Here is a 14,176-nt window from a genome sequence, read left to right on the forward strand (position 1 = left end):
AGGATTCACAGTTTGTCTGGTTATGCTGGTTTGTGATGACAACTACTATACAGTACATTAATAAATGTTCATTTTTTTGTCCTACAATAAATGTGAATTCTTCTTCAAGGAAAACGAAGACATCCCCTGAAAATAAGTCCTAGCACATCTTTGGGAGCAAAATTTAAAATAAGACACTGTCTTATTTTCGGGGAAACACGGTAGTATTACACATAGAGGATAAATATGAGAGTTATACACACATAGAGGATATTCCACATAGAGGATAAATACAAGGGTTATCCCCCTGAAAGACTGTGCTCACAGCTTGGCAGTACTCCTGAATCTGTCTCTCCAAATGTCAGCCCAGGCAGATGCGACAGTCAGGAGTGCTTACTAGTAGCTTTGGCTGATACGCCAGCTGCACTCCTTCCTAGATTTGGAGGACCTGAAGATGGTAGTGAAGATGGTTGTTGCACTTGCCTAGCCCTCTCATAGCTGCTCAGCAGGCCGTGAGATCGAGTAGCCTAGGCCTTATCCTGGCCATTAAGTTGCACTTTGCCCACTCCCCTGGCCCAGCCTGGAATTTGACCACTGTTAGTTGAACTTCACCCAATGGAGTAATACTGAAACTTGTTTTAATTCCAAATGAGTATGTTGTTTTAATAATAAGTATGTTTATGTTTTTATTACAGTTATGTTGTATGTTTTTTGTGTTGGTTTTGAACGTTTTACTTATGTTGGAAACCGCCCTGAGTCCCGTCAGGGAGATAGAATGGTATACAAATAAAGAAGTTGTTGTTGTTGTTGTGCAGACACTGGTAACCTCAAGGTTGATCTTCTGCAATGCGCTTTATATTGGGCTACCCTCAAATCAAGTCAGGAAACTAGTTGGTTCAAAATACAGCAGCCAGATTGGTTACAGGAACATCTAGGAGTTAGCATATCATGCTTATACTAAAGTCACTTCACTGGCTGACAATTAGTTTCTGGGCAAAGTACAAGGTGTTGGTTTTGACCTTTAAAGACCTACATGGTTTGGGTCTAGGTTACCTAAAGAATCGCCTTCTCCCATACAATCCGCCCCACACCTTTTCATCAGCCACCCCACAATTATGGAACAAACTGCTGGAAGAACTACAACAGCTAAATAAGCTATCAGAATTTAAAAACCATGTAAAGGCCTACCCAGACAGTCTTGAAACATGATTTTAAGTGTCCTTCCTTTGATCTCTATTTTGTGTTTTTTAGTATGTATTTTGTAGAGATACGTTTTGGTGTGTAACTTTTATGGAGGTACGTTTTTGTGTGTGTATATTTGTAGTAGTTTTGCTGTTCTTATGTATTTTAATTGTTTTATAATCCACCTTGAACTATGAGGAGTGGCGGGTAAGAATTATTATTATTATTATTATTACACAAATAACGAAATAAATCTTTTCACTGCTTTGATTGATAACTATGTTTTAGGCATTAAATTCTGCCAATTGTTGTAAGCCGCCCTGAGTCCCCTCAGGTGTGAAGGGCGGGGTATAAATGTTGGAAATAAATAAAATTCAGAGAGAGTATTGAACTCCGAGAAACTGATCTTTGGCAAGCAGATTTATTGTTTTCACATATGCACACAAACTGACCAATGTAAAGTCCTAAAAGACCTGTAACATATTACCCAGCCCTTTAAAATGTAGTGCAAGTGACATGATTTACAGCTTTCTGGATCCTAATACTTTCTATTCCACTTCACCAACTACATAAATTGAGGCTTTGATATCACTCTCTACTATACTTGAAGAAGAGGGTTTATACCCATGAAAATTCATACTAAAATAACAACTGGTTAGTCTTAAGGGTGCTGAAGTTAGATTTTCTTTTTGTTCTGGCATGCATTACTGAAGTGACATTTTGCCACTTATGGTATTTCAGAAAAAAAATACTTTTAGAGAAGTCATAGCCACCTGTCTATTATGGGAGAGTTATGTGTCAGAAAGCAGCAAATATCTTCTTTTAGAGCTATTAACTCCAAAAAGGGGACAGAGGCCTTTTTATTCACTCCAGTATGGGCTGAATAAAAACTTTATGAGTGAGATTTAAACACTTTCTACAAAATGTTATGGATGAAATTTAAACACAACATCAAAGTTCTTTTTTTAAAAAATTAAACGTAATAATTTGTTCACAGAATCAGTATTTATTCAGAAATATCTATCAGAAACAAAGTCTAGTGACATCCTGCATGTCTTGGCAAGCAATATTTTGGAGCCAATCCAACACAATTTAATCATAATTAACAGCAGTGTTTATTTTAAATTGGACCAGTAAAAGCACAAAATTCTATGTAATTCTTTATTTTCCTCTAGTCCCGGTTATCTCTATGAGAGAAAAACTTGAAAAGCTGGAAGGGCGGGGCGGGGGGGGGGGGGGGGAGAGAGAGATCTGGATCCAATTAACAAGCAAATACCTTTCCAGCTGTGGCCTTTGTTAATTGGGGTGGAAGAATGAACGTGGCATACAGAAGAGAGGGAATTTACATGCAACACAATCAGCTTAGCCATATCATCTGAAAGATTCCAAACCGTGTTAATCAGAATACATTTGTCACGGCACAGTGAGGTGAGGTGTGTGCTGATGGGGAGAGCTGGTGTACAGCAGGTAGCCTGCCAGGGACGAGGCAGAGAGCAACTGTGACAGCTCTGCACTTCCTTGGGCCCAACAGTCTCCAAAGCAGGAGCAAGAATCAATGCAATGTTGGCATGCATTGAATTCTCCAACCTCCCTGTCTCAGAGCATTCCCTTGGCATACCTTCGTCGTCTCATCTCTATCCAAAACGCCGCTATCAAAACCAATGGCTGATTCTCTGTTTCCTATCATGTGATCCCACAGTTTTATGCCTGACATCTCAATCTATTCCCTAAACAGCATACCCTTTAAAACCCTCACTCCACAATTTTCCCCTGGCTTTCCACAATAACCTTCATTCCTTCAACTCTACCACTCCTTCAATCCTTTAGGGGGGGGGGGGGGGTTATACTCCTTTCTGCACACTACACCTGAAATTCTCATAGAAAAACTTGCCTGGTGCAATTTCACATTTACTTCTAATCCTTCCTCACAATGTTTTACTGTGCAGCCTCTGGCATGTCCCTTTATTCATCCCTTGTTATCTGTCATCATCCTCATACAAGCCTGAATTTTCAGGCTTCTTTGTGGGGTTAATGCCTCACCACCACCAAAATGCCCTGCTCCTGAAATGTTTTAGATTTTTTACATTTCTAGAATGTAAGGCAGTGCATTTCATGTTGCTCTTAATATCTGTGAGATGTTCTTTATGGACATCTGAGCTATTGTTCATTCTAATGCTAGCTAATTCTTGTGGGTATAAATGACGGAAGATGGGGATGTAAAACAGTATTTGGAATTCCCCATGATTTATTCTATACTAGTATATATACCCCCTGCTTTCATATTTTCTTTCTTTTCTTCCCTTCACCTCATACACGTCAATTTTCCTTCCCAGTGACATTGTGGAGGGCAGCCTAGCAATGGCCTTTGTTGTACAGACAGACAGGCTTTGACATACAGGCAGTCCCGAGTTACAAACATCCGACTTAGCCTGCAGAAGAAAAGGCTGAGAGGAGACATGATGGCCATGCATGAATATGTAAGGGGAAGTAATAGGGAGGAGGGGGCAAGCTTGTCTTCTGCTGCCCTGGAGACACGGAACAATGGCTTCAAACTACAGGAAAGGAGATTCCACCTGAACATTAGGAAGAACTTCCACTCTGAGAGCTGTTCAGCAGTGGAACTCTATCTCTGCCCCGGAGTGTGGTTGAGGCTCCTTCTTTGGAGGTTTTTAAGCAGAGGCTGGATGGCCATCTGTCAGGGGTGCTTTGAATGTGATTTTCCTGCTTCTTGGGAGAATGGGGTTGGACTGGATGACCTATGAGGTCTCTTACAACGCTATGATTCTATTCTATGACTTTCAAACAACTCATAGTTAAGAACAGAGGTGGGACAACATGAAGCGTGAGAAACCCTAACAAATTCCTCACTTGCCTTGCAGATAATTTTATGGTCCAGAAGGTAGAAGAGGCAACAAGGGGATCAGCAACTCTTGATCTAATCTTAACAAATGTGGAAGACCTGATCAATACAGTTGAAGTGGTTGGATCCTTAGGGGCAAGTGACCATGTGCTCCTGCAGTTTGCAATACAAAGGAATGCTGAAACTAAGACAAGTCAAACACGCATTCTGGACTTTAAGAGAGCTGACTTCCAAAAAATGAAGGAATTACTGAGCGGCATTCCATGGACGCCGATATTAAAAAACAAGGGAGTTAAGGATGGATGGGAGTTTTTCAAAAGTGAAATACTCAAGGCGCAAATGCAAACAGTGCCAACAAAGAAGAAAAATAAGACAAGTGCAAAGAAGCCAGAATGGATGTCCAAAGAACTTCTAACTGAGCTAAAGCTCAAAAGTGACATGCACAAGAAGTGGAAAAGGGGAGAAATCACCAAAGAAGAATTCAAACGTATAGCCAACTCCTGTAGGGAAAAGGTTCGCAAGGCTAAAGCGCAAAATGAGCTCAGGCTTGCCAGGGACATAAAAAACAACAAAAAAGGTTTTTTTGCTTATGTTGGTAGAAAAAGGAAGAAAAAGGAGGCGATAGGGCCACTGCAAGGAGTAGATGGGGTGATGGTGACAGGGGATAGGGAAAAGGCAGAACTGCTTAATGCCTTCTTTGCCTCGGTCTTCTCACAAAAAGAAAGCCATCTTCAACCTCAGCAACATGGAATGGACGAAGGATTGGGGGAAATCCAACCCCAAATAGGGAAACAAGTTGTCCAGGAACACCTGGCCACTCTAAACGAATTCAAGTCCCCAGGGCCAGATCAGCTACATCCAAGAGTATTGAAGGAACTAGCGGAAGTTATTTCAGAACCACTGGCAATCATCTTCGAGAGTTCTTGGAGAACAGGAGAAGTCCCAGCAGATTGGAGGAGGGCGAATGTGGTCCCTATCTTCAAGAAGGGAAAAAAGAACGACCCAAACAATTACCGTCCGGTCAGCCTCACATCAATACCAGGCAAGATTCTGGAAAAGATCATTAAGGAAGTGGTCTGCAAACACTTAGAAACAAATGCGGTCATTGCTAATAGTCAACACGGATTTACCAAAAACAAGTCATGCCAGACTAATCTGATCTCTTTTTTCGATAGAGTTACGAGTTGGGTCGATACAGGGAATGCCGTGGATGTAGCATATCTAGATTTCAGTAAGGCCTTCGACAAAGTCCCCCACGACCTTCTGGCAAACAAACTAGTAAAATGTGGGCTAGACAAAACTACGGTTAGGTGGATCTGTAATTGGCTAAGCGAACGAACCCAAAGGGTGCTCACCAATGCGTCGTCTTCATCATGGAAAGAAGTGACAAGTGGAGTGCCGCAGGGCTCCGTCCTGGGCCCGGTTCTGTTCAACATCTTTATTAACGACTTAGACGAAGGGTTAGAAGGCACGATCATCAAGTTTGCAGATGACACAAAACTGGGAGGGATAGCTAACACTCCAGAAGACAGGAGCAGAATTCAAAACGATCTTGACAGACTAGAGAGATGGGCCGAAACTAACAAAATGAAGTTCAACAGGGACAAATGCAAGATACTTCACTTCGGCAGAAAAAATGGAAATCAAAGATACAGAATGGGGGACGCCTGGCTTGACAGCAGTGTGTGCGAAAAAGATCTTGGAGTCCTCGTGGACAACAAGTTAAACATGAGCCTACAATGTGATGCGGCAGCTAAAAAAGCCAATGGGATTTTGGCCTGCATCAATAGGGGAATAACGTCTAGATCCAGGGAAGTCATGCTCCCCCTCTATTCTGCCTTGGTCAGACCACACCTGGAATACTGTGTCCAGTTTTGGGCACCGCAGATGAAGGGAGATGCTGACAAGCTGGAAAGCGTCCAGAGGAGGGCAACTAAAATGATTAAGGGTCTGGAGAACAAGCCCTATGAGGAGAGGCTTAAAGAGCTGGGCATGTTTAGCCTGCAGAAGAGAAGGCTGAGAGGAGACATGATAGCCATGTACAAATATGTGAGGGGAAGTCATAGGGAGGAGGGAGCAAGCTTATTTTCTGCTGCCCTGCAGACTAGGACACGGAACAATGGCTTCAAACTACAGGAAAGGAGATTCCACCTGAACATCAGGAAGAACTTCCTCACTGTGAGGGCTGTTCGGCAGTGGAACTCTCTCCCCCGGGCCGTGGTGGAGGCTCCTTCTTTGGAGGCTTTTAAGCAGAGGCTGGATGGCCATCTGTCGGGGGTGCTTTGAATGCGATTTCCTGCTTCTTAGCGGGGGGTTGGACTAGATGGCCCTTGAGGTCTCTTCCAACTCTACTATTCTATGATTCTATGATTCTATGATTCTATGAAATCTACCTCTCGGAAGGGAAATTCACTCCTGAAAGAGTTATCATGGGGCAAAGATATCTCCACTGAGGCTATCATAATCCTTATTTCCACAACAAGCCACATTTTTCAAAATCCAGTTTTCACAAGGATAGAAAATTGGGTGAAATCTTCTGAACATGAGCACAGACAGCAAAATATCACCACAGGGGTATTAACCTTTCCCTAGGCTATCCAAAGCTTTAAAAGTGGCTGGATTTACATTGAAAAATGTACTTCTTCTGACTTACATACAAATTCAACTTAAGAACAAACCTATAAAACCCATCTTGTTAGTAACCTGGGGACTGCCTGTAATAGTTTCATCTTATAGTAATTGGATGCAACTTAAAGGCACACAACAATAAAAATATGCCACAAGAAGGATTATTATCTCTTAAAGGGAGTGAAGTTTTGCTGATTGGTCTAATTTGAATTCTGGAAAGCTGTTGAATGAGCATGCTGATGATATATGATTGATATTACTCAAACAGCTAATTCTCTTTTCTTCTCACTATGTGCTCATGCTGGACCAAAGTGACCAGTGATAGGAGTAAGGCATGATGTTGATGATACTACTTATTATTATTATTGATATTGAACCATCCATGTACATTTTAAATTATGTTAGAGCATACACAGACAGATCCATGCTGTCAGGAGCTTACAGAAGGGGGGGAATGTTTTTTTCCAAAAAGCTATCATATAAATTACTATGATCTGTTATGACTCAAATGGTTATGGATGTATATCAACAAATTCCTGCTTTTTAAAGAATGTTTTTACATACTCAGTTTTGAAAAGTATTGGAGCTCACCCCACTATTACATCATTTTGCTAGTATCAAGTATTATTTGTTCAAAATGTTGGTTTTCCAGATGGGAGAAGAAAGCCGAATCTACTGCATATATAGCACAGCAAAATAATTTTCTTTCCAAGTACAAAAGGAATAACAGAAATTATGCAAATGGAAAAGCTGAAAGAATTCACCTGCTGAATCTTTATCTTCCGTTGACCAGCTGTAAATGAGGGAGGATCACATTCCTCTTCTAAATCAATTGTCATGAACTCATCTATTGTTAGCTGACTTGCAGGTGTATCTTCAAACTCTGTAAGTCTAAAAGCATACATATACAAATTAATGTAAACATTTCTATGGATGATTCGCATATCAGACATGCCAAAAGGGATATAAAACTATTTCTCCACTCTAAGCAAGCTATTAAATAACTCAGCCAAAAACAATTCCAATAATTCACAGGACTCCTCTTCCTGCCAAGTCAGTGACTACTAGCGAACCTTATCTAACACAAAGTATCAATTAAAATGCAGGAACCATTTTAGATTCATCTCCAAAAATGTACCTTGACAAATAATGTTTAATCATAAACAGTATCCCTGCGTTGGAAAGTTTATCCAATGTTAAATCATCCAATCGTGTTTAGAGTCCAAAGAAGAGGTCTTATCCAAGCACATAAGATAAATAAATAGCATTGATATGAGAATATTATTGAAAATTGGCAAATTATTACAATACAAGCAGTGATCCCAACTGGTATAGCAATGTACTTATTTTTTTGATTTTTTAAACTATTCTATACTTACAAGGAGATGAAAAGGGCAACTAGAATAATCAAGGAACATGAGGAATTTCTTTATGCTCAAGGAGCAAAGAGAACTAGACTTTGTGAGAATGCAGTAAAGACATATAAACTTTACATGGTAAGTACATAGGGATCTTGTGGCACATTAGAGGCTAACTGAAAGAACGAAGTTGGTAGCATAAACTTTCATAGAGTCAGGGTGTATCTATACTATAGAGTTAATGCAGTTTGACTCCACTTTGACTGCCATGGCTCAATGCTATGGAATCCTGGGAGTTGTGGTTTTCCAAGCTACTTTAACTTCTCTGCCTAAGAGTGCTAGTACTTCACCAAACTGTAACCGCCAGAATTCCATCAAGTCAAGGTGGAGTCAACTGCATTAAGTCTACAATGTAGATACACTCCATGTCTGTGACCCTGGATACATCTGAAGATATATCTATAGTGTAGAATTAATGCACTATACTCCACTTTGACTGCTGTTGTAGTTTAAGGCAACATCTCTCTGGCAGAGAAGGCAAAAGACCTTGTAAAACCACAACTGCCACGATTTGATAACACTGAGTCAAGGCAGTTAAAGAGGTGTCAAACTATAATTCTACAGTGTAGATGCACCCTTAGAAAGCTTATACTACCAACTTTGTTCTCTCCGAGGTGATATATGATTGCTTTGCATATGATACTCCAGACTCGCACAGCTATGTCTTTGAATAATATATTATATGTAGAAATACAGTGAATTCCCTCTCTCAAGATACTATAACTTAAGAATCCAAAATCTACTGAATCTGAATGGTGAGGGATTCAAGACTCATAGAAAAGTACAGATACAGTTCAACAGATACAGCATAGAGTCAAACAGTAGAATTCACTTCTATAAACTGCCATGGTAATTGGCAACTTGGATGGCTTAAAATAGTTGAAAATAAACTTTATCGATAGCTAGGAATCATGATAGCTATGTATTAGAGGCAGTTAGATCATATATATTTGAGCAGAAGGGGCCTACAGCATTCACGTCCTATTACTATGCTTCCCATTGAAGTATCTTGTTGGCTATTGTGGGAACAGAACATTCAAGCAATAATGCCTTTGGTTAGCTCCAGTATACTATTACTGGTATACTATTACTGGTATACTGCAGTTGGCAATGAGCTGGAGCTGAAAGAACAGGAGCTTTTCAGCTCTCATCTGGCGAGTTTCAGAGTAAGGACAAGGAACATTAGGACTCAGAGCTCTCACACACACCTGTGCTATAACCACTCTTTATATTAGTGGCAACAGTTATGCCTAGGAGAAGCACTTCTTCTGCCATAGAGTCTCATACCTTCCAATATTTACAGATGAAAACTAGGTCATATGTGGCCAAGCAATTTCACAGTGTGGTCAAAATGGTTACAGTTACTAATAAGCAACAACACTGAGTTAGAGGAGACTGTGGTTTGCTTTAGTCTGATTATATAGTGAAAGGCAAGACTCTTCCATGTCTCCCCTCGGATGAGTACGTTTGAACTTTGAACTTCAACCGTAGAAATTGAAGTAAGCTGAAGACAAAAGGGTGAAGTGGAGCTGGAGAGGGAAACAGGGACATTTCAAAAGCAGCTGAAAAAGCTGAGCAACTGGAGCTGTCCCTGTCAAATCAGGACATTTAGATGATACAGAGTCTGCAGGAGTACAAGTCTTTCTCGAGGCATACCACAAATCCTTCACTCTGATTCCTACGGGTTATTTTCCCGTGTGACATCCCTTTTTTCATTTCTTGATTGCTCTCCTTACAGCCTTTATGTGTCACAAAACTGATTATCCAAGAACAACCTGAGGCTTTTAAATCAAGGATGTCCATCAACTAGAAAAAGAAAGATAAGAAGTTTTTTTGTTTTGGGAGCAAGTTTTGTTTTAGGTATCCTTTGCCATCAAGAAAGGAAAGCCTTATCCTTTAATTTGTCAGATCTTTTCCTTCTCAATTGTTTTATTTATTTACATACAGTACATGTTTCCTGTAAAAGTCACAATTGTGAATGAGATGTATACCAGGCAAGCATCTGAACATAAATAGGCAAGGAACTGATCCACACAAAATTGGTTTCTATTTGACCAGAGCAGGCAAACAGAAGCCGGCTGGTAGTCTTGCTCATTCTTCTGCTGTCATTGACACATACACATATGGCAAGGGGACCAAGTAAGTCTCCTCTGAGAGTAGTTGAAAACCATAGGCATGAGAGAAGAACTACTAAGAATACCCTCTCTGGGGCTCCTGATGAGCAACATGGAAAGATAACCCAAGATGAGCCACGCCTCACATAATCCTGAAGAGTGAGTACGTTTGTATGAGAGACGTTGCTTCAAAAAAAGCTAGACTTCAATTATAAAGGACAAAACATGCCCACCAGCTGGGCTATATCTTACCCAGGGAGGGGATGCCACAGGAAATCATTCTGAAAAATGGAAGCAGAAATGCATGGCATCTACTAACAATTTCTTCAATACAGCACCAGGGTTAGAGGCAATACAACTTCTGCATCAACACTCACACCCACAGCTACAATGAGGAGCATCCTGCCAGTCACTAAACCAGTTTTGAGTCACAGATACAGCTGGTATCAAATATGACTTGATATCTATTCAAAGTCACTCTGAAACTTTGAACTCAAAAGGCAACAAGTTTCTGGGTTTAGCAAAAACAAATAATGAAGCCAACAGGGTTAGACAAACATTATTCATAATCCTCTTACAGTGTCAAAGAAATCTTTGGAGACCCAAATTCCCTCTATGCCTCAATGCTCATTTAAGGACAAAAGAAAGAAAACAAAATCTGTTGAGTTATGTTTTGGGGAGATGGTACTGAATTTGTGCTTGTAACACTCAAGTGACAGAGATGTCAACAATTGCTAAAGCAAGCATGAAAATGAAAGTACTCAAGTCTACCAGTCAATTCTTAGTGTCTTTGTGGTAAACAGCTTTGCTGAACTATTAGTCTCACATACAAGGAAAATCCATGGTGTGGGGAGAATGGCACTTTTCTCCATGGAAGAAAAATCTGAGTGATTACCCAGCTAACTTACTGGAAGAAATTAGCAAGGTATACCAAATGGATTTTTGCCTAGTATACTGGCAAGATGCTTGTAATTCTGCCAACAATACCACTCTGTATTTTAGGATACTATGTATTTTAGGATACTACTTAATTTAGCAAAACAATTCTTGGTGCATCTCCAACTGAATTATGTAGCCAGATACCAAATAAAGCTCTGCACTTCCATTCATAACAAACATTCTTTTCCTTCTGGTAACATCCCAAATTCCTCAAGTCAGCCATCTGCTTGACAGCTGATTCAAGATCTTGAATGACACATATCCTCTAACCACCAACACTGCATGCTTTTCCCTTGAATATAAACTTATCCTGCCTTGCCTCCTCTGTTTGACACAATGCTTGTGACAAATTGCAGAACTTGGCATGTCACACTGCAAAGAAACAGAATTCCACACGTCTTCCATTGCTTGTGCACAGTGCATGAATAGATACAATATATATGAATTGACTTCCACTGCGTTCCATTTCAGCTCTAGTACCTAAGCAGCCATCTACGTGACAGCTTTTTCATGATCTTGAGTGACACGTTGTCTTCACATTTTGGAGAAATATTCATGTTACAGTTAGCGTCTGTAATAACGGATTCTACATCCACGGATTCAACCACCCATGGCTTGAACAAATTCCAATTAAAAATAATTCTAAAACTCAATGTTGACACTTTATACAAGGGACACAATTTTACTATGGCATTTATCTAATGGGACTTGAAAATCTACAGATTTTGGTATCTGGGAGGAGGCCCGTAGCTAGGATTTTGATTCGGGGGGAGGCGGCTGAATCTAATTGAGAGAGGATCTACCCTAGCAAACTTTTTGTATTGTTATCTCAATACCCCCATGCATATGGGATATATTGAGCATGGTGATCAGATCATTATATGAATAAGCATAACAGTTTAAATAATAAATGCTATTTATTTACTCTCATTAACAAAATGTTACTAGTAAGGCCTTCTCGCGGACCACCCTGCCTGTGGGAGAGTCTTGGAACCAAACCCCAGCAGATGCCATGAGCCCACTGTACTTTGAAAATTTCATTACATGTCAGGATAATTCTGTGGTGAAAGATTGTTATGAATAGCAAACTATATTGCATAAAAGGAACTAAAACAGGCTAGCAGTGAGGGGAAACCCATGAATAAATTAAGGTGTCCAGTTGAAGTGTAATTACCATTGACTTGGCTTTCACACTGTGCTTAATGGGAAGTGCAGAACTTTCTGTAAGAATGTGGGAAGCTCGGTAATTACTGATATTGCCTCTATCTCTATTTCTTCATTAATCATATGAAAGATAATATCAAAGAAAAACAGCATCATAGAACTGGAAGGGTAATCTAGTCCAAGCCCATGTCATGCAGGCAAGCATAGCTAAAGCACTCACTATCACAATATAATATGAGAAAAAATTAGTTGGCTACTCGATAGGTACTTCCTACAGGAGGAATGCTTTGTTCAGCTGAACATAATACTGTATACCAAATATGTTCAAGTTACAGCATTCAGCAGAGGGATGAACTATCTGAGAAAGAATGTTGTCTCACCCTTTTGAGAAACAACAGTGATTTAACATAAATGATGTTCTCTGTATGGATAATATTTGATCTCAATATTCACCCAAGATTAGTTTAAGATTAGGACTGGGTCCTGGACTGAGGCATTCCCAGCATAGATGATTTGAAGGCAGACTGAAACTGAGGAGCAACCTAAAAGATCCAGAGAGATAGAGGCACAGAAACCAGCGTATATGGGATCAAACTACTAGTCCATCTAGTCCACCCTTTTTGTGACCAGGGACTACTTGACCAGGGACCACTCTCCAACATTAGTACCAAAAGGGTTACGAATCCGTTTCTGATCAACTTTAGATACAGTTTGGTTATTTGGGGTGCTGATTCAGAAAATTGCACTGGACAGACATCAGCTCTAGTTTCTGACACAGAACATATGTCATCCAGTAGTTGCCATCTGCTCACCCACAGAAAACCATATTTAATAATCTAGAGCTGATGTGGTCTATCCAATGCAATTTTCTGAATCAGCACTCCAAATAACCCCAGGAACAGGCCTAAAAATGAAGACACCAAGAAAAAAATGTTTTGACTGGGCTGTGTTATTATCCATAGTAGTAACGGTGGACCATATTTTAGTTATTGCGGATCACCGGTGTTCCACGGATCACAGGTTGGGAACCACTGATCTAGCCTGATATTAATTTCGTTTACTGAAAGTATCTCTCTGAGAGTTTGAGACAGAGCCTTTCTTAGGAATGGCAGGAATCTGTAACTTCTGCATGCCAAGCTATGCTACTGGGATACAACCCTCCTCAAATGAACTGAACAGAAAAAAGAAGGGGTGAAGAAAAGGGTGCATAAAATATCCACTCCTATTTATCTCTCTCAAATACTGTGATGACTCATGGGCCATGTAGTCCCGTTCCCGGCACTGTTGAGGCAGATGAAGAGGAAAACTTAGGTTTCCCACCGTTTCAGCCAGAATTGGAGCTTTTTCAGCCAGAATTGGAGCCCTTGCACCTGCAGGAGAGTTGCCTTCCAGAAGTCTGCCAAACAAGCCTTGAGCCGAAATCTCCCCCATTTTCTCGCCGTGATTATTATAAACAACAGAAAGGCGCTCAAGAGGCGTCTCGCAGGAGCGCTAGGATCGCTGCCAGGCATTCAGCTGATTAAGCCTGCTTCCCATGGGAAACTTTAGGGAGTCATGCATCTGGACACAGAGAATGGCTTTCGGTTCTGGTTCCCCAGAGAACTGTTCTTTGGCGGGAAACCGAGACCCTATTTAGGTGTTTTGCCCACGTAGGAATCTTGCGGAGTCAATTCGTCAGCTTCGGGAGTAGGTTGTGTGTGGACTACGCTACTCCCGCGTCCTTTGCTCCCGTTTCCAGCCTTGCCTTGCTTCCCAGGACCTTGCCTTGCTCCACGGACCTTGCCTTGCCTTCCGGACCTCGCCACGAATTTACCACGGATCCTGTTCTTGCTCCTCGTTTCTTGTTGCCTTGATTTAAGCCTAGTGTTCCAAGAATCAAGTTTACTTCCTAG

At 40.7% G+C, this 14,176-nt stretch overlaps 1 protein-coding gene across 2 annotated transcripts in view; it reads right to left on the reverse strand.

The window, feature by feature from the left end:
* brf1 (BRF1 RNA polymerase III transcription initiation factor subunit) overlaps positions 1-14,176 on the reverse strand; it is a 267,788-nt gene that overhangs the window by 114,636 nt on the left and 138,976 nt on the right. For both annotated transcript variants that reach the window (XM_003214279.4, XM_062968566.1), the window contains one exon: positions 7,414-7,540. In XM_003214279.4, the coding sequence (XP_003214327.1) occupies positions 7,414-7,540 (127 nt within the window). The remainder of the gene's footprint in view (positions 1-7,413; positions 7,541-14,176) is intronic.

This window comes from Anolis carolinensis, chromosome 1 (genome assembly GCF_035594765.1).
Source record: "Anolis carolinensis isolate JA03-04 chromosome 1, rAnoCar3.1.pri, whole genome shotgun sequence".
NCBI lineage: Eukaryota > Metazoa > Chordata > Lepidosauria > Squamata > Dactyloidae > Anolis > Anolis carolinensis.